This window comes from Psittacula echo (genome assembly GCF_963264785.1).
Source record: "Psittacula echo genome assembly, chromosome: 4".
Taxonomy (NCBI): Eukaryota; Metazoa; Chordata; class Aves; order Psittaciformes; family Psittacidae; genus Psittacula; species Psittacula echo.
This window is the reverse complement of record NC_137738.1, coordinates 8495278-8522275: the sequence shown is the minus strand read 5'-3', so window position 1 is coordinate 8522275 and position 26998 is coordinate 8495278. Positions and strand designations below refer to the sequence as shown.

The 26998-nt window shown below is 39.1% G+C and overlaps 1 protein-coding gene across 25 annotated transcripts in view; it reads right to left on the bottom strand.

The window, feature by feature from the left end:
* The window catches only part of NRXN1 (neurexin 1), a gene marked incomplete at its 5' end in the record, with an annotated part of 676782 nt that overhangs the window by 368130 nt on the left and 281654 nt on the right, over nucleotides 1-26998 (bottom strand). For all 25 annotated transcript variants that reach the window (XM_080615047.1, XM_080615057.1, XM_080615070.1 and 22 more), the window contains 3 exons: nucleotides 297-487; nucleotides 997-1378; nucleotides 6849-6971. In XM_080615047.1, coding sequence (XP_080471173.1) covers nucleotides 297-487; nucleotides 997-1378; nucleotides 6849-6971 — 696 coding nt within the window. The remainder of the gene's footprint in view (nucleotides 1-296; nucleotides 488-996; nucleotides 1379-6848; nucleotides 6972-26998) is intronic.

Sequence of the window (26998 nt, the reverse complement as noted above, 5' to 3'; positions counted from 1 at the left end):
AGTCCCCCAATTACCTTTTGGTGTATATTGGCCACTCTGTGTTCTGACCAATTCCTACTTTCTTTCCTGTGGCATTTTCACACATTTAAAATTGTACCTAATTGTGCAGAACTACCACTACACTGGCATTGTCAGGCTAACATAAAGATGTCACCTCTTGTGATCATGTAAACTGTTACCAAATACCATTTCATATGGTATTACAAAATTATATTGTATTTTACATACGTGATTTATTCACGTTAGCATTCTGTAACAACACTCACTGTAGGTCATACAGGAATTACTGTACTTACTTTTGAGATCTAAATTTCTGGCTCCTGCTGTGCTCTGTGTTGTGATCTTAGTGTCAATCTTTACAGTATGGAGATTGTTGGTATCCCTTGATATCATCACATTATGCCACTGGTTGTCATTCAGAGGTTTATTGGAACTTCCTTTGATGAGGTTTGCACCATTTCCCAAGTCAAACACATAGTGTAAATACCTGGGCAAAGAGAAAAAATTGGAAAGGTTTCCTTTTTCTTTACATAGCAAGGAGGCACTAATTAATAGGTCTAATATTTCCTATTTCCTTGTACACCTCGGTAGTGCTGGTAAAACCAGAAGACAACAACCAATACCAGATGCGGAAACAACCTTAATTCAGAGAAATCACCATTTGTTTAGATGAGCTGAGCTGCAGTCCCAAGCTTCTGGAAAGTAACAAGCATACATACATACATAGAGAGAGAACAAGAAGGAGGCTATGAATAATACTTCTTTGTGGCAAACACTATAGAAGTGATACCTATTATTTACTTTCATATTGTTCAGGCATCTAGCTTCATCTGGAAGAAAAAGTCACAATAAAGCATAAAGTTTAACATGAAGAAACACTTATCAACCATATATGCCCAGTCAGATAAAGATGTACATCCTAAACTCTCCCTTGTATTTCTCCTGTTTATACATTTTGAATAGACTGGGTTTGTCATGATGCTAATCCATACATACCCTTTTACTAATTCAACCACAATGAAATCATTTCCATCGCCACTGTTATAAAGTATCAATCCATCCAGAGAGGTTGTTTTGAACTGGAAAAAAAGGTGCATAGATGTATACGCTTGTAGTGTTGCCAAAGCAACATAACTTGCTTTTGTTTTAAAGGTTACAGGGTCTGCTATGATGTTCCTGAACCCAAATCTTGCATTTAGCTCACAATAATCGATGTCTCCATTTTTACACAAGTCAATGTACGCCATGCCATTAAATGTAAGGCTCTGGAGATGCCCAATGAAATTAGAAGGCACAGAAGACAGGTAGCGCCGTTCTGTTATTATTCCCGTTTCTATGTTGTGGAATTCCAGTCGTGTGTGATCACCAGCCATTTGACCTTTAAATAGTAACAAGAAAACACATGTTAGCACCTTAAATGGGAGGTCAAAAGGCATATCATGTGATTACATATCTGCATCAATTTCACACTTTTCAGAATGTACAAGATCAATTCTTGGCTCCAAAGAGGATTCTTCTAATTCATCCAAACATCCAGGAGCCTTTCCACTGAGTTCAGTATATTTGGGTAAGGCCAACAGCTAGATTTCTAAATTAAAACATACCAACTCACAATATCAAAACACCAAATCCCTCACTTTGGTTACAATTAACCAGACACGTAGTTGTACTATAAGCAACTGCAATTAATTAACACCACATGAAGATCACAAAGGCAAATTTCAGAGCTAAAACTACATCATCACTGTTTGGGGGATATTTTTCCATGTGTTTTGCTTAGAAGTGCACCATTCAACAAGAGGAACGAAGGATTCCTGTTTAAGCTGTTTCATATCCCTTAATGCTGGGCCTGCTGCAAACCCCTGTGCTGCAAGGGTGAACAGTTGCTTGAAATCACCTAACTTTGTACCATGGGGACAAATTGCGGGGAAAAACTGCGTGGAACGGGGGAAGAGCCTAAGAGATGGATGAAGCAAAAAGCCTGCAGTGACAGTGTATGTCAGTATCTTGTAATCCTGAAAACAGCAAGGGACTTGCTTGCATCAGAAAGGTCGCCAAACCCAAGCCCCACAGCTAACTTTGAAACTTTCTTTGTCATGCAAAGACTCCTGCACAGCAGAAAGCCTAAAATTTGCTGACTATACAACTAATCTGAAGGAAAGAATCAGCACTGCCAGGGTACACTGCATACAATGCAGCTAAATTTTTAAGCTACTTACTAAATACCTGACCCAGCACATCAAAACTGTGTTCACTGAAGAGTTCCCTTTTCTAACAGAGCTTCATTTTTTTTCCATGCTTATTTTAAGGAAGTAGGGCAGTACTATCACAAGGCTGATTCATGGTCACATTGTGTGGGTATGAAGACAAAACAGCTTGTTATTATTAATCAGTTTTACCACTTAATATGCCTTTTGCAAATCATGGCATAGATTTCCCAAATTCCTTAACTGTTTTGCCTCTCAGGGAATACAAAGAAGGTGAACAGCAGACCTAGCCAAGCTGGAATAAATACTGGCATGAAACTGCCAGTATTTACTATAAAATATGCCAATAATACAAGTTCCCACAGTCGCAGTGCAAAGCTCACCATAGTTCTGTTGGTCCTTCCCTGACTGCATTATTCCAAGACAAGAGTGTGAGCTGGACATCCTAAGCAGTGGTGCAAAAAACCCTAAGGCAGGTTTAAACAGCTGTACCTTCATCAGTTTTATAAACAACTGTGTATGTGTGTGAGAACAGGAGAAAGATAAGGGCAAGATAAATGTAGATATTAGGGCTTTCCCCTGGGAGACGGATTGAGTAACAGGTTAAGCCACAGCACTGAGATATAAATACACGTATAGCAGTGAAGTTAGAGCAAAAATAGGTCTGCAAGTTTTAACACTATTCAGACCACGCACACAAATTGCTCTAATACTTTATGATAAATATTTATAAGCAGTTTACTTAGCTTCAGGATGTGTCCTATGTAAGAACTAATTCTACTGGAGACGGACTTCTGACAAGGGCCTGTAGGTGCAGGACAAGCGGGAATGGCTTTAAACTGACAGAGGGGAGATTTAGGTTAGACATTAGGAAGAAATTCTTCCCTGTGAGGGTGCTGAGGCCCTGGCACAGGGTGCCCAGAGAAGCTGTGACTGCCCCATCCCTGGCAGTGTTCAAGGCCAGGCTGGATGGGGCTTGGAGCAGCAACCTGGTCTGGTGGAAGGTGTCCCTGCCCATGGCAGGGAGTTGGAACTGAATGAGCTTCAAGGTCCCTTCCAACCCAAACCAGTCTGGGATTCTGCGATACTGATATCATTGAACACCCTCAGCATTTGCGATCTGCAGTCATATGACCAAACAATGCAAGAGACTCCTTAAAACACAAGGAGAGCCACCTTGATGTTCTTGTTTCTAAACACCAGTTATGAAGACGCTACTTCCCCTGATGTACAAGCAAAGGTGGGTTCTTCCATGTGGTACTGTGTCAGGAAGCTGTTTTGAAAAACGCCAAATCTGTAACTTTCTGCAAGGCCAAGAACTATGTATTGGATCACAAACAGCAAACTGAAGATCCTGGTTTAGAGAGGAACGTTATGTATTCTAGCCTTATATCACTTAAGATGGCATTGCATAAATGTCATGGCAAAAATCCACAAAGCTTTGGCCTGTAGCACAGTATCCTCTCTAAATTAAATGTACTTCTTTCTTGAGCATAGTAATAAGAAAGTTCCAGACTCTGGGCTCACATCCCAAATCTCTAAGAGTTCAGTTGTACAAACATGCTAACAGGACTTGAGACTTCACACAATGTTCCAGTTATTTGCAACTACAGCAATGAAAAACAACAAAAGAGAGAATGCAGCCTGAGCCTATGAGGTTGGGTTTTGGTTTGGCACTATGGGACATCATAATCAAAAGATTTTCTGTTCAACCTCACTTGCCAGAATTTCTAGTGTCTGGGATATTTTAGATGAGACATTAGGAAGAAATTCTTCCCTGTGAGGAGGCTGAGGCCCTGGCACAGGATGCCCAGAGAAGCTGTGGCTGCCCCATCCCTGGCAGTGTTCAAGGCCAGGCTGGACGGGGCTTGGAGCAACCTGGTCCGGTGGAAGGTGTCCCTGCCCGTGGCAGGGGGTTGGAACTGGCTGAGCTTTACGGTTCCTTCCAACCCAAGCCATTCTATTATACATATCTGTAAGCCAGGTATCCTTTCAGCTACCCAGCTGTAGTGACCTCCTTTAGTCCACTTTTATTTTCTATGCATATCCAGAAAACAAGATCCATCAGGGCTGTAAGTATTTAAATGCCTCTATGCTGAATAAATTTTCCAAAACCACCTGTATGCTTTCCAATGAAAGCTAGTTACGATTCTGAAAGATATTATTTATCCATGTATAAATTAGGCATTCAAAGATACCTAAGCTCAATCGATGGTGATTGCAGGTGGCATTTCATAACCTGCAAAAAATGTCAAGTCAAGCTCAATTTTTTAATGGCTTCCCCTCCAGCTTAAGCCTTCCGGACCTTTTTTTTTTTTCCATATTGGAAACGGAGTCAAAAAAGGAAAACCCAGTGAGTGGTGAGAGAACCTGACATTTCTGAAAGTCCATTTTTCCCTCATGCTCCCTATATAAGGTTATAACAACCTTTCACATGAATAACTACCAGGTTATATCTTAATCACCTTTCTTATTGTTGGGACATCTGAAGAAAAGCTCTAAGCAGTTTAGAGCAAGAGCACTCCAATTTGTTATAGCAGCTCTTCTGCTACCCCTTCAGGAAATTCAAAGCTACTGCAGATTAAATCGCATTGTGTACATTTGAAACTTAAGCTCATGAAGGCTTTGGCAACATAATGTGTTGCAATTACAGGAAGAAGTCTTAGTGCTACATGGCAATAAAGATTTTCCATGTAGAAAATTTAATATTCCTGCCACTAACAGCTGATTTCCCATGTTACCAGGCTTTCAAATTCCCTCTAGCTCCTTCTCGCATGCCAATTCCCTCCTCACTGATGGGGAGAAGGCCACAGATTGGCTACACAGATTCCTGCAGGGAGTTTTTTAACCTCCAAAATACTGGGATAACTTTCTCCCGTTGGACGAAGCACATTAAACATCTGTGGGTGATGCAAATGTAGGCAACTTCCAGCTGAAAGAACTGAGAGGGATTTTGAGTCAACTGGTCAGCTTCTTATACAAATACTGGCATGGGGAAGAATACAAGTTTTGGAGCAGAAAGTTGGACCCACAGGCAACACTTTTGCTTGGTCAGGAGGCAACTGAAGACACTGGCTTTAACAGCTAGAGTAGAATAGTTCAGTTGGAAGGGACCTACAACAATCACCTAGCGCAACTGCCTGAGAACTTCGCAGGTAAAGCATGTTTTAACAGCGTTATCCAAACTCCTCGAACACTGACAAGCTTGAGGCATCAACCACTTCTCGAGGAAGCCGGTTTCCGAGTCTCAGTTATTTACTGAGACCATATTTGACAACAACTACAGTTATCTGCAATGGAGTGGTAACAAGAATTTACAGTCCTGCATTCTTTACTTATTACTTCACCTCACTAGACTATGTATGATAGGAAACTCCTGTTTGTTTTCTAATCCTTCACATGTATTTTGAGCTGAGCAGCTGGGACTGAACCCAAAGGTGGTAACAGTACTTTTTTGGAACCTGCAGTATTTGTAAATAAGAAATCTGCCATGGCAAGCCCAAGAAATGTGCATTTGGGTAGAGGTGCCTTATTTGATTCAGAACTAAGCAGCTTCCCTTAACTAGAAAACATCTCAAAGGAGTCTTATTATTTGAGCTGCAGTAGAAACAGCAGGCTAATATTTTTCAGTATAGTTCCTCCAATACCATACACTTCCACAAAAAACCTAACTGGTTTAGGTCATGATCCAAGGCATCATCAAATATACAGACTAAATTTTTGCTTCACTTCTGGAAGAGCTATTGATCATTTCAGATGGTAAAAATGTGTCTTTGCAACTATATGAATACACAGAAATTATTTTTCTACCAGTGACATGGTCTTTAGGGTTGTGCTGAGGTGAAAAGGGACTACTAACAAAGGGGTTTTCCTTTTAAGACCCCATTAAAATTGCTATCATTTTAACACAGCTTAGAGCTAATGATAAAAAGCTATTTAACACTACACGGAAACAAATGAAAATACTAAATAGCTAACACAAAATCAGGCACATTGCATTGTGCAAGGAATCAAGGCCAGAAGCCAGGTCTCTTGCCATTAACAACACATACATAGACCTTGTCTTTAACAGAAAAATATTAAAGCCTTCCCTACTATAATTTCTGATAATATATACATACGAATAGATTTCTAACATCTGCTAGCATTTGTGTCATGTTTATTCTCCCGTTTCAATGGCTATTTGAGAAAAACCTGCTGCCTAACATTTAATTACGGAGGGCAGCTGATGCAAGATTTAAAACACAATAGAATATCCCTCAAACATTTATGAAATTCTTTCTCACAGCAATGTCTTAGAGTTGAAGCTTCGAATAAATTTAGTGTTGCCAAAAGCATTTTACTTGCCTTCTCATTAGCGATGTATCAAATCACTTCTCTCCAATTACTGTATAAAAACATTCATTTAACTCAGCATGAAGGCTTTCATTAATTCCAATGGCAATGTTAGAGTAACATGAATATCAAGTGTAATAATGCCCTTGTAGTACCAGGATTTCAAGATGCAGAAAACAGATTTTGTATCTTACCCAAGTAAAGAAAAAAATAAGCATCTGCTGCTTTCAGATAAAGGCATTTTACTTCTGTCATGTTTTGGTTTGTGCTTCCCCCCAGTAACACAGAGTCCCAATGCCACGCTACCTGTCACGGCCTGCTGGTCATCCACCATTAACTTTAAACTCTTTCCTCGCCGAACCACCCGCACTGTGTGCCACTCATTATCATTGAGGTTATAGCCAGCAAAAAGGGTTTCTGGACCTTTGCCTGTAGGATATGCCAAACAGTCATTATGCAATCTTTACATCAGTTTACATGTGAACCTCACAAAGAGAAAGAGAAATACAGAGAAACTGGCTGGGCAAAAGTTAAAACTCACCAAAAGTGACATCAAGCAAGAAAATTATGAAGTATAAGCAAGCCTCAAAATACACAGCTACTATCTTAAAACTATCTTCTATTGCATATTTAACTATAGAAATGTATTGTATATGCACGTTTAAGGAACCGGGTTGTCATAAATAGGCACAGTCAACATAGATTTAGTTATGCACTTTCCAGTCATATCGAAATCCCATTTAAAAAATGGGATTACTTCAACCAGAACAACTTCAGCAAGTGCTTACAAGGTTGGATTTTTGTTCCTCCATTAAAAATAGGTTGGGGGAAAGGTGCAAGTGGTAAATGTGTTTGCATGTGTGTTAGATTTTTCTCCATCTCCGTCAGCTTCTCAGTCTTTGCTTATTAGGACTTCTCCGATCAACTATTAATTACCATACAGGTGACTTGTTAACATTTAGATGCAGTGCTGTCTGATGCCAGCAGATCTTCAAACCATGTTCTCCTTTTTCATTTAACAGATACCTTTTACTGTAATCTGCTATTTTTGTTAGCAGTACAACAAACACTTTTGAAGCAAATATAACTCCACCTTTATCACAAAGCACTAGCAGTAACTGCAGTATCCACAAATCCAAGAAACAAGATATCTTTAATATCTAGGAAAGAATTCTCAGAAGAAAACTATTATGGAAATAGTCCCTTACACAGTTGAACAAGAAGAGAAAGCAAGCAAGAAAAATCCTGACTATGAACTATCATTGATAGGAGTAGGTGACCGACCAAACACTGAACCAATCAGTCAAAACTTACGTGCTCAAACCTATGCAGCGACTCTCCAAAACGTGAAGCTAACCTACAATTACAAAATACACTCTTGCAAAATAGAGACCTCCCTGGACTGTTTTTCAGGCAGAATAAAGGCTGCTGATAACTAAATGAAACATGTAATTAAGTAGCATTTGACATAAAAACATTAGGGTTACAGTGAGACAGTTCCACCACATCCTCCCAACATGACTGCACCCCATATGTCAGCCTTCTTTTCAAAAGGATATGCCACCAGGTCTGAAACTCTCCCACATTTGTTTTTGGATTCTTTTCCACCCAGTACAAGCTGACTGTGATGGATGAGGTCTGTTAATAAATGGGTACTATACAGCATTTTCTAAAATCAAAACCTCTCTGGCTTCAGGACTGCACAGAGAGAAAAAGACACTAATAGCTTGCTGTAGCTGTTCAGCATATTGGACCTCGTATTTTCCTCTCAGACTTTTTCCCTTTTCTTATCAGCATTTTTCTTAATTGCTACTGGTTTATTGCGCTGCTTTTATATGCAATCTTTGCTATTTTGAGCATGTCAGGGGAGCTCCAGGAATAAAAATACTAGCTACTGCAAAGGCAGTGAGATCCCAATAACATCATGTTGCTTTCTGTATGCCTCAGTATTGACGCTAGCCTAGGAAAGGTGTGCTAACTCAGCAGAAGGAGACATTTCCGTGCTCACTGGTGCCAACTACCTGAAATGTGCTGTTCCTTACCTGTTTACTTTCTTTGACAAGAGAGACGAGATTTGCGTAACGGTAAAGTGAAGAGAGCCTACAAGGATGCCAGAAAGGGACTCTTGATCAGGAACTGTAGTGATAAGACAAGGGGCAATAGGTTCAAACTTCAACAGGGTAGATTCAGGTTAGATACAAGGGAGAAATTCTCCCCTGTGAGGGTGGTGAGGCACTGGCACAGGCTGCTCAGAGAAGCTGTGGCTGCCCCAGCCCTGTTAGTGTTTAAGTCCAGGTTGGATGGGGCTTGGAGCAACCTGGTCTAGGGAAAGGTGTCCCTGCCCATGGCAGGGGGTTGGAACTGGATGAACTTTAAGGTCCTTCCAGCCCAAACCATTCTGTGATTCTGTTATCTTTGGATATGGTGATATAGATGCAGTGAATAATGTTCTTTAAGCAATTTTTACTATTCTATATTCCATTAGGTGATTTAATGGAAGCAATTTCTAACCAGATTTTGGAGACAAGGGAAGGATTTACAAAACCTGCTTAAGTAGTATGAGTACAAATCTTAGTGAATCAACAGACCTGCCTAGAAAAACATCACTTATTATTGTTTTAAATGTTAGAATTTGCTAGTCCCACTCCCTTATCCCATACCAGATCTCTAAGAAACCTAAAATCATATGGAATTTTCATTTGCTTTCACATTAATAGCCCTCTGTAGCCTCCCATTCATGTAAAGGTACCTCAGTGTACATAAATATCAAATCCAACTTGGCTGCTCACATTTATACAGGCAAATATGTCTATTATCTTTTAATGGTTAGGGACTTGTAATCGCTTCTTGTAAAATTAAAAGTATGTTTCCCTATGCATCAATCTGTTTCCTTCACAAGACTACTCTGACTAAAAAAATCAGGTCAGAACTACCTGTAATATGCCTTTGTTCACACTGCACACAGTCCAAAACTGGATTAAGGGGACCTGTGGTGAAAGGGCTACAAAAAAGATGAACCTGGGTATAACACGATACGGGACAGTGCATTGAAAGCAGTCTTAGCCTTGTAGAAACTAGCTACCTTGCATGGAAAAGAGGCTTTTCCTTCCTGAAACCAATCTCTAACAGGGAAGAGGGGTTTTGTGTTGTCATAGAGAACACAAGGAACTACAGAACAGCAGGATCCAGTGTCCTCATGTTGTGTATGGGCCTGTCACATCCTGTTGCCTCTCTGCAATGTATCATGGTAGCTGGTGAGGTGGAGGAGGAAGGCCAGATGCCCACCACTCCTGTAGAGAATGTAGTGCTTGGGCTGCTTCTTGGCCAAGAACAAGTTTTTGCATTACAGAAGTAGTAAATGTGCTTGTGAGCAATGTATTTAGCAGAACATTTTCTAAATGCTTTAACACAAACCACATAGGAATCCCTTGATACCCCACAAAAGTACAAGGACTGAAGAAAAGTCTTAACATATCCAGTTAAATGGCACTAGCCAACCTTAAACATGGGTTATATTAGTACTTTCCTCACTGATTTTCAAATATATTGACATGAAATGAATTTAAACATCATATTTTGAGATAACAGTTCAGACCCTTCTTCCATCCTGGTTTATAGTCAATCTACTATAAATTGAAATCTACTAAACCACTGGTTCTCCAGTCTTTTTCTGACTTTACACAGGTCTGATTCCACTTCATTAAAATCACATCAGCAGAAAGTGCTGTTGTATTTAAATCAGAATTGGCACATTGACACTTTTTGGGGGGACTCGGCTTTTTTTTTTTACTCTCTTTCTTTAAAAGCATTACATATCTTCCATGAGAAGAAAAGAAAGAGCCCTGATTTAATTCTGTTTTCCATGGACTGATACTACTCTTCCAACCTTATGTCACTCCACTCACATTTCCCATGCTATCCTTTCCCTGGAACTCATCTGTCTCTTTCTAGACAGGACACAGTTAATTTGCTTCATGTACCCAGCACTTGTTCACTTTGAGCTACTGATTCTCTCAAATACTAATACCTTAATCATAAACTTTCCCTTCCAGAGACAAGCTCTAACCTGCAAAAAACCACTAAAGTATCTCTTCTTGCATAAGTATGAAATTTATTATCAACATCTATGTCCAGCTCTTTTCCTATTTTAAAGGCTTAAATAACTACTAGATTTTATGCATCCCTGGAGTTAATAGATAGTACCAAATAAAAAGTAAAGGCACTTTTATGGCTCCTACAATTTGCTCATAGTCTATCATGCGAGTTAATTCTGCAAATTCCTTTGAAAGCAGGTAGCTTCTTGTACAACCACCTTTTTACATGGGAAAATACAGACAGCCAAATAAGAGGTACAAATCTTGATGATGCAATTCATTATGAGCCAGGACATACAAACGTAAAGTCACATATATCCTACGTTATAGCTTTACTTAGGCACCCAAAGTTGAGCTTACCTTGTTTTCAGCACGTAAGCTAGAACTTACCTGCCTTTGGTCTTTTCTAAAGTTAAAGGAAAAAAGCATGAACCTTAAAAAAAAAAAAACCACAGCCCCTCATTTTCAGTGTGCTGAATATTCCAAGTGTTCTCTGGGGATTCCCATTCTTTTTGCTCAGCCTAATTCAAGCACTGAAAACTCAAATGGCCCTGTTAACCAATGGTAACACACGTACTTTCTCTCTTAAGGTGATCTATCTGATGATACTTCAGTTAGATCTTTTAATCAACTACTCAAACAGAACTTCATAAAAACCAAGCTCACCACTTTGAAAGAAAACATCAGCTTTTGCCATTGTACCAAAACACATTCAAAACTAGTTGTCTGAACCCAGCACAGGAACTATTACTGCCTCTTAAAATGCCATCCACCTAAGCATATACTAGAATACCACACAAACTTGCTTGGAGCTGTCAATTGTGTAATCAAGTCAATACGAAAAATGAAGTATCGAAAGAAAGGCAAAGTGAATAAACACTATCAAGGGAGACTGGATGGTTCAGTGAATGCTGTACTAACCTACAGAACCCAAGTTAGCTACAGGCAAATAACTACTATCGATTTATTGCTCAGTATAAGAAATATCAGTGTTTCCAGGCTAGTTTTCTAACAGATAGCTATGCAGACTGCAGCAATCAGTATTAGGTGGCATTTCCCATTTGAAATTTGAGAGCTAAGTGGACAAAATGACAAAACCCTGAGATCACTCGAGTTAATAAAGAATATTGCTTTGAGGTCTGGAATGCCAGGATTTTAGATGGTGTCTTACAGCTGAAGTAATACATACACAGCAAGCTGAACTGTAAAGACAGCTAAGGGGCTCTGAAAGACACATCAGAGTATTATTATAAATACCTGATGCAGAATCAGAGAACTGTGTGCCATCTTTATACCTATCCTGCTTTCCAAGGTAAATCTAGCATGCCTGTAATACAGGCTTCTGCTCCAGCCTGCAGCACAAAATGTTCGGAGAAGATTCCTCCAGAGCTAGATGCAGAAACACAAGACAGTCTGTTAGGGTAAATAGGGGAAGGCATCTTCATTATCCTTTCTATGGTGGTTGCCTGCAGAAACAATTCTGGTCTTCCAAATGACTTATCAGCAAACCTGAATCTAAAAAGTCAATTATTATAGTGAATCAATTGTATTTTAAATGGCTGTATCTGCACCATCCTGAAATTCCCTGACTGTGCATGTTTCTTACTAACAGGAAAACTTAGTTACCTTTTAAAGATCAATGATGTGTATCAGTTTATCATTAAAAGCTAATTGATAAATTAACTTGAGAAAGCCTTATTGCAGGTCAAAGAAATTTTGTCAACTGTATTGTCTTCATAACAAACTCATACAGAAAATTCTACAAGAACAGCACATTCACTGAATCATAGCAAGAAAAATACATCAATCTGCACTGCATGATTAAAATGTTCCAGCCCACAATAGCTTTGTTATAGGTAAAATTGCTTTTGGCAATTTGGGTGAAGTATTGGCTGTTTCAGGTATTTTTATTACTTTTTAAAACAAAACCTGCCATTTCAGAAATTAAAAAGAAGATTAGAGTTGCCAATACTGTTCATTAGCCTCCATTTCAGCTGGAAAATGGCTTTGCTCATATCAGTTTAAGTAACAAATGTATACTCATACAGAAGTGCGGAAAGCTAAAGAAGGTATGCTTGAAAATTCTACTGACTTCCTCTACATGACCAAACTACAAACAGACTGCATTTATTATTGATCTAATCCACTAGTAAGGAAAACCAGCATACACAGTGAATGCGCCAGGGAAGAAAAATCCATAGAGGAATATAAAACCCAGCCAATTCACGGATCAAGCATCATATCCAGGTCTGAGGACACAAAGTTTTCTACAGTCATCTGCCCATTTCTTTTCTCTCTTTTCTGTGAATTTGCCTCTCTTGCCTATGGTGTGAGCCGCTCAGTTGCTCTCCCCCAACCTTGTCTACCCTTTACCGTAAGCAAGCTATTTACATTAGGGTGTGATAGCACACATACTCATCCATTAATTTCTTTAAAGCTGTGAGATATTAACTGTTGGTGCCATGTAAGTATCTAAATTGAGCCAGGGGATCAAGGTGTGAGCGCAGAACACAGACAGATCTACCGAACTAAGTGAAATCTAAGGATTATTAGTGTCTGCCAAGAGCGGATCTCATGATAAGCCCCTGTCTTCTGAAAGCCTATTCTTTACAAACAGAATGAGGACCACCACTGAACTTCACCAAGATGGAGAAAGAAATAATTGTCAGAAAGTAGTAAACTTTTGAGTTGTCTTGTCCTCTAGACTTCGCTGCCACATCAAAGTATACGTACAACACATACACATACTCACAAAATTGGAGGTGTGTTTTGCTGGTTAATAACTGGGTCTACACTAAGTTGAACCATATTTCTTGGTAAAATGGTTTTGAAATTATAATTACAACTGTACATAAACTCACAAATACGTGACAAGATGTTGTTGCTGCATTATGAAATGTCTTACCCAGATCAGAGACATTTCTTAACACATTACTTAAAACATTTATTGTTAAGAATTGGCTGCATTTTAACTCATTTTTCTAAGTCATATATCTAAGCAAGTGAAACACAAACAGCCCTAAGGACATGCAATTTTCCTTCTTCTTGGAAATAATGAAAGAAAAGCATCTTTTAAAAGCTAAGACCAGAAGCCAGCTAGATCCCTGTATTTTTAATAAGAGTGCAGCTTCTCTTTTGTACTGTTCTCTAAGGATCACGACTATCAGAAAATGTTCTAACAGTACTAAAGGTTTTATGAATCTAGCCCAAGGCCCTGGACTAAAGCGCAGCAAAGTCAATGAGCTTGAAACATACGGTTGTTGCTTTGTCAGCTCACAGCTGAACATTTGCAGCCAGAGCTTCAGAAAGTCTGTTGAACTTGACAATTGACCTTGCTGTAGGTAAGGTGAGCATGAACTTTCAACACACGGCAATTCCATGCTAATTTAAAGCAAGCTTCAGTGCAAGATTATTTACTTTGTATTTACTGGAAGTTAAAAAACAAAGTGCACTTGCAAAGCTCAGGCAGCATGACAAACACATTGTAAGGTCATATCCTGCCTTGAATCATGCTAAATTCTTTAAAGTGCATCCAAATCCTAGGACTTTGAATTGGGATTAAGCAGGTTCATTCTGCAAACCACTTGTGTGACCTTCAGTCAATCTCCTTGAGTTTGACATGGCTGCTGTAATTAAAAATTCCATGATCTTTAAGATGGATACATTTATATGCTTGTATTACAGAGAGCTTTCTGATACCAAGAGTCCATTTCAATGAAAAAAATGCTTTTAACTCCTATTTAACAAAACTTTCACAAAACCAGTAGAGAAAAGAATGGCTAATTCATTGCAGCCTTTAGTGCTTGGATTTTCTTTCCTTCTATAATGGGGTTAGGATTGAAAAATCATAAGAACTGACTTGCCAACACCTGTGTAAAATAGTACCAAGACTAACATGAAACCTCAATTCTGAACAATACACCAGTTTTTAAAAGGAAATCTCGTTGTTCTGGTATGACTTCAATGGCAGCCAGAAGCTCTGATATTCATTCATTCTGTGTGAATTCAAAGTTCTGTCAGGAGCACTGATTTGTGAGATGTAGGCTTAAACTAAGGGGAAAAAAGTGATGCTGGGATGAGTTCATTTTCTGCTTTCCCAAGAAGATTCGGATTTTTACATCAGCAGACTCGTTATTCTTGTCTACACTACCCAAACCAAAATCCTTATGAACCACAAAAGCAGAAACACATACATTCCCTCTCCTGGATTTCCAGGAACAGCAAGAATATTCCTCTAACCTTTCAAAGAAATGGAGTGACACACTTGGCAACATCCTTTTCCTTAAACATCATCTCTACAAGTTACTATTCAAATACATTTCTTCAGCTTCTCTGGGAACTTTGCTGTCTCCTCTAGTCCAAAGTAACCTGGAGGAATTCTCACTTGGAAGAAAGATTTCACCACGAGATGGCTATCTAAGTAACTCTGATAATCTGCAATTGAATTGCTGATCTGCAAATTGCTACCCTTCAGCTAATAAATACGGAAAAGACCCAGGTATGCAGCTGCTACAGGGAACAGATATAGTGTACATCTAAGAGTACTCCAATGGTGCAGACACCTTTACGAGCCTGAAGAACGTACTACTGTTGTTTACTGCTAAGTTTGCCCTCTTTTATTCCGGTTAAAACCAGTGAAGGAAAAATAGTCTAACTCACTGATGTTTGTAGAAAAAGTTGGTACTCACTTGAGCTTTTTTTTTTTCCAGAGAGAATTGGAATACTTGTTGTACTTAGGTTACACTGTAAGCGACAACTGGAAAGAAGCAGAAACAGCTTGGATCACATATTAGCCTTTCTGCCTTTGATATTGGCTGTGCCCATTTATATCAAACCATGGCTGTCAAAATGCCAAAGTACATTTTAAAATATAAGTTGAGTAAGCTTCTCCATAATTTACCTTTTTCTAAGAAACAGTACCTTTACATTCAGGCAAAAATAAACATAACAGAAAAAACACACTGAAATACCTCCTTTGACCTTTACATCTTCCAGATTGTGCTTAAGAATAAGCAGACTGGTAACTAATTGACATAGAAAGGAAAAGAATTTGGACTGTGACTTTATTTTAAGAATAAGCTCCTCTTAATTTACAGGTGTCTTCATCCTAATGTACAAGTGTTATAAACCAGTAACAACTCAATTTCACTCATATCCTTTCTCTTTATGACAACACAGAATTATGACATTTTGCCTAGTTAAGGGTGAAGAGAATAATGTTTAAAGGTTTGCGATTGTTGGTTATTATTTAAATGTTTTAAAATAGTGTTATATTCATCACAGAACAAACAGCACGATTTCTGGACACTGCTGATTCTTGAATGCTTCTATGTAGACAGGAGTCAAGCAAGGAGCACTTAAAGAGGAACCTACTAATCTATTTGTAATTGAATACAAAGAGTGAATATAAACTGCTGCTGCTGACTTGAGTGGGTGTGAGATCCGCCTCTGACTTTTCCAATTTACACAACAGACATATAAGGCCTATGCTTATTTTCTTTTACATTCTGAAACTATTTCACTTAATACTTGCAAAACCACACTTTTTATGATCTGTATTTCTCCACCGCTATGCCATGTCATTCCAAGTTTATCCTTGTAAAGTTTCCTCACTACAGTGCAATAGTTCATGATTACTTTCAGACCTTTTGAACTTCTGAAAAGCCATCAGTTCAGCTGCCCCAGGTTTCACAAAGAATTTAAGACTCACGATGTTTTCAATGACATGGGCTGTAGGGCAGAGCACTTTACATAATAACAGCAGCAGAGTCATACAAAGTGAATACGTATCTGAAGATTTCAATGCTCTAGTACTATTTAATAAGGGCAAATAACACACGTTAACAGTTGTTTGAATCTTTCTTATAAGCAAAACTTCTTTCAAAGGAAAAAGACACTGACATTTTCAGACCCAAATTGTAGACAATATTGTAAATACTCTTCAAATGCCTCTTTCACTTTTGAGTGAGGTCTAATACTCCTTTCCTGCAAGAAACCAATCTGAATAATAATTATCAGGGAATCTATAAATATTTCCCTTTAAAAATAGCCCAAATACAACTTTTAAAAATTACTACATAGTTACTCCAATAAAGATTTTGTTGCGAACAGAAGTACTCAACTCTCTTAGATACACTTAGGTTTGTGATGGTTTGCATGAATTTAATATGGCATTTGATTAAAGGTAAATTTTTAGCAACTCTTCCAGCTTCTTTATTTCTCACCTAAAAGACCAATGTGTGTTTCTTACTTGTCAACAATGCCTTTTTCCTGCATTCCGCATCAAGCTTCTCATGTCACATTTCATCTGCTTCTAAGCCTATTCCTCTCCCAGACATACATTTATGGTGGCTACATAAAACTGAAGTTAACTGTGATATCTGCAATAGTTTTAAGTTTTTTTGTTCATTGTTCCCTTGCAACTTTGAGAATTTCATTTTGCAATTACGGCTGCTCCAGTATTTGCATGTAACAGTATGTACAGTCAATCTGTACATACTTTTGCCATCTTGTTATTTCCAGGCTGTTGGCTCTTTCTTTCATACCTGTATAAAACTAAAGCAGCGTGACTTTTAAAATTGAGTACATGGAATTGATTGCAACATTAGAGAATCTCTCAAATGCTCTGTTGCCATTTGTTTTCTTAAGGATTGCGCTCAGTATCAGCGAATGACAATTTTGTCATAGAAAAAAAAAAACAAGTAAGCTTGAAAGAATTTCCCACTTGTACTTTCTAAAGTTGCACTCTGTATCTTGGTTTATGCAACTCTAGGAAATCAAGAATCCACACTGTGGTCTATTCTAGCTAGTGCTCTTACTCAGAGCTCCTTAGCTTCTCAGCTGACTTCCTAAGTGCATTCTGTCACCTGCAAAACGTTAGCTGGAGAGGCAAGAATACTTCTTTCCCTGAAAGCCCCAGATGTATGGCATTCTTTCCTAGGAGACAGCACACTTGCTTTCAAGCAGTAACCACAACACAAATTCCACAGGTACTTGTCACCCCTCCTCAAAAACTATAGTGCTTCAATTTTGGTAAAACTAGAATTCCTTAGATGGTAGTGAGCATACTATGTGGGCTTGTTATTCTTCATTTCTGATCCAATATCCACAAGTCACACGTAAATAGTTCCTGGCGTGAGTGAAAGATGGAATTGTTCACTTACCTATTTGGTCTTCCTTTTCCAGACAGATTTTATTAATAGCAAGAAAACACTTAACATGCAGAGACAGAGAGGAAATTTTAGCTAGTGAAATGTTACTTCTACATACATGCACTTCACTCCTTGAAGGAAAATCTCACAGAAGATAAAATGAATGAGAAAATACCAAAGTAGTATAAGCTACATTAATCATAGCTCCCTTTTTAATTTGATAGCTTTTTCTCATCCCATGTCTTGGTCTTCATCTTGTGTCTTGTTGCTTCAAGACTGCCTAGACAAGCAACTGCTGAAGAATTCTTTGCACGCTTCCCAAAGGGGGCTGCATCTCAGAAAGCCAATTTTATCTTCTTGTCCCAACTCAACAGAGTAATATCTCCTTTGAAGTAACTTGTCTGATGGATTGAGGCCTAGAAATCAGCTGTAAGGGAGCATAAGTTAACCTCTTGACACGTCATCCAAAAAGAAATGTGCTTGGATGGGAATTTTAACAACTACCTGAATATAATTCACTAAAGTCACTGTCAAGAAGAGATAATAAGGAAGCAGTTATGTGTTTCCAATATTAAGCTACTGAGTGCTTAAAAAGTTATGATAGATGTTTCATGCACTTCAACAGACATGAATGCAAAATGTGCTAGATACAGTGTAAGCGTTTCAATACAAGAAACTGCTCATCAGTGACATGCACTGGGGAGAAGTTTTTAACACTACTAGCTCTTCAAAATAAGCACACTGAAAAACGAATTACTGTTCTTATAACATTAACAAAGAACAGTATTTTAGCTAAGTGCTTGCTAGACTTCATCAAGATTGTACTGCTGAAATAATGACTTGCTGCAGAGAAGTGAAACAATGACAAAATAGCCTGTGCTTTGGAAACAGTCATACAGTTAAAAATAATACATACTTACATGGTATTTTCAGCAGGTATAATAAAGGAGGAGCCATCAAAATGCCCCAGATGGCTCAGAAACCAGATTCTGTGAACTTGTATTGATGCAAATACACAGAGAACTCTACTTCCGCATTAGAGGGCTACATACAGAAAATGCTTTATGCCCATGTACTGTTCACTGCTGTCTATAATCAGATCCCACTGATCTTAATGCTTAAGGAGTAAGATAACTGCTTCCCAGGAATTCATTCCAGACTTCCAGGACAAAACCATAAATGTATGAAAATCATTTTTATTTAAGCAAAATTTTAATTTGCCTTTTTTTCCTCCTTTTGTTTCTTTCTTTCCTTGATTAAGGAAAAGATAGTCAAGCTTGGTTCTCCTAATCACATCACACTGAGAAACAGAATCTATTCTGACTCTCACTGAAATTCGTCGCACTTCTTTTATAGTGTAGAAGTGGTCTATTCATAATATCTGTTAATAAGGACAGAAAGAAACCTGGCAATCCAACTCAACAGTGTCAGACCTACTGAAGTGCTCAGGGGCTGTGTTACTGAGAACCAGATATCTCCTTCAAATTTCACTCCCTGATTCTGTATTCTCCCCTCTCCCTTCTCTCTTTACCTGTGTTATGTCCATCTTATTAAAAAAACAACCCTAACCACTCATTATATGACTTCTTCACAGGCATATATTAGGACAGAATGATGGCATTGATCAGAAAAGCAATACCTATCTGCAGAGAGGTGGCATTTTGTTTGCTTTTCCTTAAGAAGTTCTGGAGATGAGCACAGCAGCATTGAGTCAGTAAGGCAGCGTATCCAGCAAAAGTCCCACGCATATTCTTAATATACTCCAATGCCTTCTGAACTAAACTATTCATGACTTTAGTATTTTTTTTAGACAGATATATTTGGAAAAAACCCCAACCCAAAGTTTCTATCAACTAAAAAAACCTCTTCAAACTGTGATCCTAACAGAAAAACTGCAGTATTTCTCATAGAATTTTCACTTACAAGCACTTCTAAATGTTTTCCATGAAAACGTTAACATATAAGTATCACAACAGTGTTATTTCATAGAAACAGACAGTCCTAAGAAACAAATAAGGAATAAAGGAAGTAGCAAATACAGGTATTTATATGATGTCTGATAGTCTTTCTAACCTGAGTACAAACTCACAAACACTCTCAACTAAGCAGTGCTGCAGTACTGTTATTTTTTCTTATAAGTGAATGCCAACAATTATCGTCTTTTTAGAGCTACAGACCAAATTTCTTGACAGAAAACTTTTAGTACTAAATACAACAAATCTTAATTACAATGATTAGCATATACAAAATAGCCAAATTACTTAATAGCTTATCCTATTTTGACTGGGCTTGTCAGTTAACTAAGAATTTATTTTCTTTCCTGAGAATTGATTGATAAATTGGCTTGTGTCATCTGCTGCCATCTGTGTGGTAATCCTCTAATTTTCATGGAATCTGATTGCAAAGTTTAGAATGACTGTATACAACCCAGCTGATGATAGACTTAGATATTTAGAAGTTACCCTAGCAATTTCCCGTTTGCTCTGAATACAGAGTATAAACTAGTGATAAAATTGTTACTAAGAGAAGCTGCAAAATAAGAAGGGAAATGGTGCATACCACAGAAGTGCTTTACTGAATGTCACACCAGAGTTAGTTCTGCATTGTCTTGCATTCTGCCTTTGACAATGACCAGCAACTGATGCTTAGAGAGGAAAGGAACAGTAGTAACGAACTCTACCCTATTTGCTACGGGCTTCTAGGAGCTAGTAGTTTACAGACTTCTGAGCTAAGGCTGCATCTAGATCATCAACCTTAGTGCCAATGACAGGCTTTTGTTCCATTAAAAAACATCTGTTTAGGAACAGGAGGGTGGCCTTGCCACGTGAGACCAGCAGCCCAGCTAGCCCAGCCTGTGCCTTCAACAGCAGCTAAGCAAAGCAGGGCCACTGCACAGTAATTACTAATCTAACGCAGTCACAGCTTCCAGTGGCCAACATATTAGGGATATTGGAGCTACAGAAACTGCCTTATCACAAGAAGTCCCTGAAGCATTTCAATTTCATATTCCTCATTACCTTCATGATGCTTCTCATAGCTGCATAATCATAACTTTCTGAAAATATATTCTCTAAGGTTTGGTGGGTTTTTTTACTTGTTTCTTAGAATCTTATCTTAGCATCATAGAATCATAGAATAGTTAGGGTTGGAAAGGACCTTAAGATCATCTAGTTCCAACCCCTCTGCCATGAACAGAGACACCTCACACTAAACCATGCCACCCAAGACTCTGTCCAACCTGGCCTTGAACACCACCAGGGATGGAGCATTCACAGCTTCACTAGGTAACCCATTCCAGTGCCTCACCACCCTCTCAGTAAAGAACTTCCCCCTTATATCCAATCGAAACTTCCCCTGTTTAAGTTTTAATCCATTACCCCTTGTCCTATCACTACAGTTCTTAATGAAGAGTCCCTCCCCAGCATCCTTAGAGGCCCCTTTCAGATACTGGAAGGCTGCTATAAGGTCTCCACGCAGCCTTCTCTTCTCCAGGCTGAACAGCCCCAACTTTCTCAGCCTATCTTCATACGGGAGGTGCTCCAGTCCTCTGATCATCCTCGTGGCCCTCCTCTGGACTTGTTCCAACAATTCCATGTCCTTTTTATGTTGAGGATACCAGAACTGCACACAATACTGCAAGTGAGGTCTCACGAGAGCAGAGTAGAGGGGCAGGATCACCTCCTTCGACCTGCTGGTCACGCTCCTTTTGATGCAGCCCAGGATACAGTTGGCTTTCTGAGCTGCGAGCGCACACTGAAGCCGGCTCATGTTCATTTTCTCGTCAAGCAACACCCAAGGAGGTCTCCTGGCCCTCCTGCTGCACTTCCTTCTAGTCTGGATGCAACACTCCTGAGCTTGTAGCAGGTGATCCTTGAATATCAACCAACAGTCTTGGGCTCCCCGGCCCTCTAGGGCTATATCCCATGGAACCTTACTAAGCAGGTTCCTGAAGAGGCCAACATTTGTTATCTTTTATCTTATAATGGTTAGAGTTGGAAGGGATCTTAAAGCTCATCCAGTTCCAACCCCCTGCCACAGGCAGGGACACCTTCCACTAGACCAGGTTGCTTCAAGCCCCATCCAACCTGGCCTTGAACACTGCCAGGGATGGGGCTGCCACAATTTCCCTAAGCAACCTGTCCCAGTGCCTCACTACCCTTACTTAGGAAAGCCAATCCATACTTCCCCACACACACACACTTTTTTTTGAATTCAAGGCTTTCTGCACTGCCTCCCTGACAGCTTCATAGGCAAGCTCAGGAAGTGCGGGCTGGATAAGTAGACAATGAGCTGGATTGAGAACTAGCTGAATGGCAGGTCTCAGAGGGTTGCCATCAGCAGCACAGTTTAGCTGGATACCTCCAAGAATTAATACTGGTATTTGTTCATCAATGACTTGGATGAAGGGATAGACTGCCTCCACAGCAAGTTTGCTGATGATACAAAACTGATGAGAGGAAGTTCCACCTGAACATGAAGAAGAACTTCTTGACTGTGAAGGTGACCAAACATTGTAATAGGTTACCCAGAGAGGCTGTGAAGTCTCCTTCCCTGGAGATATTCAAGGGCCCTCTGGACACAATCCTGAGTAACGTACTCTAGGTGACCCTGCCTGAGGGAAGAAGTTGGACTACGTGACCTCCAGTGGTCCCTTCCAGCCTCAGCCATTCTGTGATTTCATTTGGTATTCCTAAATCATCTTTTTGCATCTGCAAATACTGTCATCTCAGTGTTCCTCCTCTTCTCTCAATCATTTATGAACATGTCAGTAGAGATTCCTGTGGGACCAGCTGGTAGCAGAGCTTTACTCTGAAACTGACTGCCACTGCAACCCAGTTCACTAACATGAATGATGATACATTAGCTTTTATAGTTTTTTCTCCAGAAGAAAATAGTATTCAATTGCTTTGCTACTACTGATTAGAACAGCACTCCTCAATATCCTCACAGGATTGGACTGTAACATCCACTTTCTGTCACAAAAACAATGGTGAAGGTAATTTAAATCCCCAGTCCTGATACGTGATTAAGTCATCTTGCTTCTCACAAGCTCAATAAGAAAAGCATAGAAGTAAAATAAGAGAAATCTAGGACTTGCTATACTTTCTACTGCTTCTTCCCATTAAAATAGTAAAAAGGCCTAGTTTACTCCTTCTGAAAAGTCCTTTTAAGAAAGATTTGACAGAAGCAGTATGAATTAGATACAACCTCCTTGCATATAAATCAGGATTTATTAAATCAAGACAATATTAATTCCAGACAACCTGTTCTTATAGATCTAGCACATCCTGGAGGCTGCTTTGTCTCGACAGGTAAAATGAGAGGTTCAGGCTTGCAGCAATCTTTGGTTTCTTATCCTCCAAGAGTCCTCTTGTTTCATTTAGTATTTTGGAGGATCTCAGGCTCCTCACTCCTGTTCCAAGAGTTCAAGCTGAATGTTCAGAGGGAACAACTGCAGTCAGCTGCAGACCATGTCCTTGGGCTCTGCTAGCGACACCTTAGCAGCATATCAATGCTCAGAGCACCGTGGCCCTGGCTCATACAGTCCCACATACACACTAAACTGAAAACTATCTCTATCTGGCCTTGTGACATTTAACTATATACTGAAATATCACAACTGGGAAGTCCACTACTACTTTTCATCAATCTTGAAGATTGATGGAAGCATTCACAAAGTTTCTAAAAACATTTATGTGCTAGTGTTAAAAAGCAAGTTTTCATCTGAACATTAATGATTGTTTTCATCACTGATCAGGACACCTATCCTTATTGTATGAACTTTCACATTCACTTAAATAACTATATGGTTAAGCTTTTAACGTTGCCTTATTTACACTGTTTGGCTACTGCAGAGCCCACCACTGTGCCTTAAGAAAACCACAGACATACTATTATTATATATTTGATTACTGAGGCCCACATTCAATCAGTTGTATCTTTAAAGTACCATACATAGAATGTGGGACTTAAAAATAAGATGGATGAAAAGAGTGAAAAGAAAGGAAAGAGGCATACACAGAAACAAGGAAAACATCTATTTTCTAGTAAAAGAACTTGAGATGATGTTTTATTGACAGTCTGCCAGAAGACTAACAGCAATTTTCCCCTCTGTTAGCTAAGAAAAAGGAAACGCAGATGAGGTTTTGTACGCAACAAGTAGAATCCAGGCATGGAAAGAAAATTTATTGCTATCCCTGATGTAGGCTAGAAGCAATGATAGAGCAAAGCCTTCAATCCCCAGCAGCCAACCTTGAAAGTTTTGTCAGTAGGGAGAAAGTAAATATGATAGACCATTACATGGTCAGCCAGCAAATCTAAAGCGCTTATTTTCATTCTAATGAAGGTTAAAGCTTTTGTTTGCTATGTTAACATGATAATCCTCTCCCATGCCCCAGCTAAGCAGGTTCCGGCCTGAGCTAGTGAGGAACTTAAGTGGCCTCATCACTGGCATTGATAAATTATACCCATGCAAGACACTAATCAAGACATTTTTATAATTATATATTAGGAAGTAGTTTTTCCCTGTGAGGGTGGTGAGGCCCTAGCACAGGGTGCCCAGAGAAGCTGTGGCTGCCCCATCCCTGGCAGTGTTCAAGGCCAGGTTGGACAGGGCTTGGAGCAACCTTGTCTAGTGGAAGGTGTCTCTGCCAGTGACAGGGGGTGGGAACTGGATGACCTTTAAGGTCTCTTCCAACTCAAACCATTCTATGATGATTCTAGGATAATTAGCTAGTTGATTCAAACTTTCCTATGTCCTTTATTAATTCAAGAATCTATTTTTTTTTTTCTCTTAACATCTATAACTGGATGAGGAAGAGATAAAAATGGCTGTCTTTTAGACAAGTTGAGTATTTCCCTGCAAGATCTGTGTTTACCAAAGCATGCATTTTACCCGAGAAATCAGTGTATCACAAGACTGACTGTTTGGTTTTAATTGCCAACTAAGGGAGAAAGCTCACACTCAGAAGCCCAATACACCTTCACTGTTACCTACTCAGAATCTTCTGTCAAGCCAAACTACATCATATGAAATATCACAAAAAGTCACAACACAACACAAACTGAAAACCTTTTAACATATGCAGATGGTTAAGAAGCACAATACCCCCCCCTCAGGAAGCATCCCCTAATATGTATTCTCTTCCTCATACTCAATGGCTTCTCCTCAAGCTCAAAACTCCTTAAAACTGGGCCTCACGTATTTCCTAGGTTCAACTTCCAGCTTGTTTTACAAGCCAAATTCAGGTAGAAGGAAAAATAGTTTTGTTGTATGTAACTGAAGATGCAGATATCTACCTAGATAAACCCTTCCAGCATTTCCCTTCAGCTGTCTAAAACCTCTTTTCCTTAACTGATACAGATTCAAGCATTCCACATCTCAAGAAGTGATGGTTCTGCCTTTCTGTAAATAACATCCATTTTTGCAGGATGTTCTTGCCATATGAATTCACTTTGGGACACCAGAACCCTACGTTGTTGAAATAAGCAATCCACTCTGTCTACCAGAGGTTATTTTCCTACTGTCTCCACACCATCTCTGCAAATTAATACGATAAGCTTTACATAACATAACCTGTGCAGCATCACTTCTCACCTTACATTTAACTGAGTTTGAAGAATAAGAAGGATCTCTCCCAACTGGCTTCTGTGGCTGTACAGAATAAATTAAGGGTTCTCTCTTAACTACTTTAATCCTTTTGATTACGTTTACACAGGCTATTTTGCTTTCAAACCTGAACTCTTCTCCCCAGCCTAGCTGTTTTCAACCTCGCTTCACAACAGAGTGCCTGAAACAAGATCCAGGATGGTATTACTTCAGCTTTAGAACTAAGCACTAAGGACTCCAGTGAGGGACTCCAAATAGAGAAGCAGCTTTCCTTTTCTTATACATCTTTCGATTTCACCTGCCTTTGATTAGATTTAAATCATGGTTTCTGTTAACTAGTACATTGTAATCAGAACTTCATTGAAAAGGGCCACATATGTTTTGAGTTCTGTTGCACAGCAGCAGACCCTGTTTTTTGGGAAATCATGTGAGAAAGGGTCTTTAAAGTACTGTTGCCGAATGAGAAGGAATCCAATCATCCCATGTTCTAACTCTGCAAAGTACAGCCAAAGTTTTAACATAATTAATTACAATTATTTCAAACTTTACTCCCCAGAGAGTTCCTGACTGAGCTGTCAGTGCAAGCACCCTGCTGATTTGCTGTGCATCCTCTATGGTAAAGTTCTCTGACACATTTTTAGAAGGCCAACAGCCACACTGAATGAGAAAAAGATCAAAACACCTCACAGTTCATAAGGATTTCATGTAAATAAACAGGCCAAATACAAAATCTTGCATTGGATGGGAGCTACAATATTGTACCATTTCAATGATTTTCTTCTGTTAACAACAAAACAGGACAAAGAATACATTCTAAGAATTCTTTCCACTAAAGAGTTAGAAGATAATACATCGAAATGGATTAGCAATTTACTCATCACCCTCAAGTTCACAATCTCCATCAGATCACAGCTGAAGACTGTGGACTTTCAACAAAATGCACTTTTTCAAGCAGTAGTTTCCAAAAGGATGCACAGTCTTCATTTAAGCGTTTCTGCACTTAAAATCTATGTGTAAAGTCAAAATACATTGTAATCGAACACTACTTGATTCTTCAACACATACAATTCCCCTGTTATTTACCAATAATCTGACATAACTCCTTATCATGCTCTTGATTTGTAGGATACCTTGACAAAAAAACCCCACTTCACTAACAGGTGTTACAGATTTCAAACAGAGGAAGTTAATTTAATCACCTTTAATGTGCACATCTGCAGAACAGTGACATTATTAAAGGATGGATACAGAAAACAAGGAAAAGAGATTGAGGGAACAACAGAGAAATGAAAGTGAGTGAGAAAATAAAATGAGAAGGGAAAAAAATAGAGGATCTAGAGAATGGATGAAAACCTAGGCAGAAAGGGTACTTCACTGGAAGGAAAAGCCCCAAAGTCCAAGAAATCATTGCTAATCTGGAAAGGTGGCCACCCAGTCAGCAAAGCTGGTCAATGCACTGCCTGAGGAACAGCATACACATGCACTGCCCCAGTAGTCTCTGCTCCCTGCTTCCTAACATTCCGCAATTCTTACTCATTTCTTCTGACAGTCCTATATTTGAGTATAACTGAATTCTGTGGGATTACTCTAGGAATTATTGCC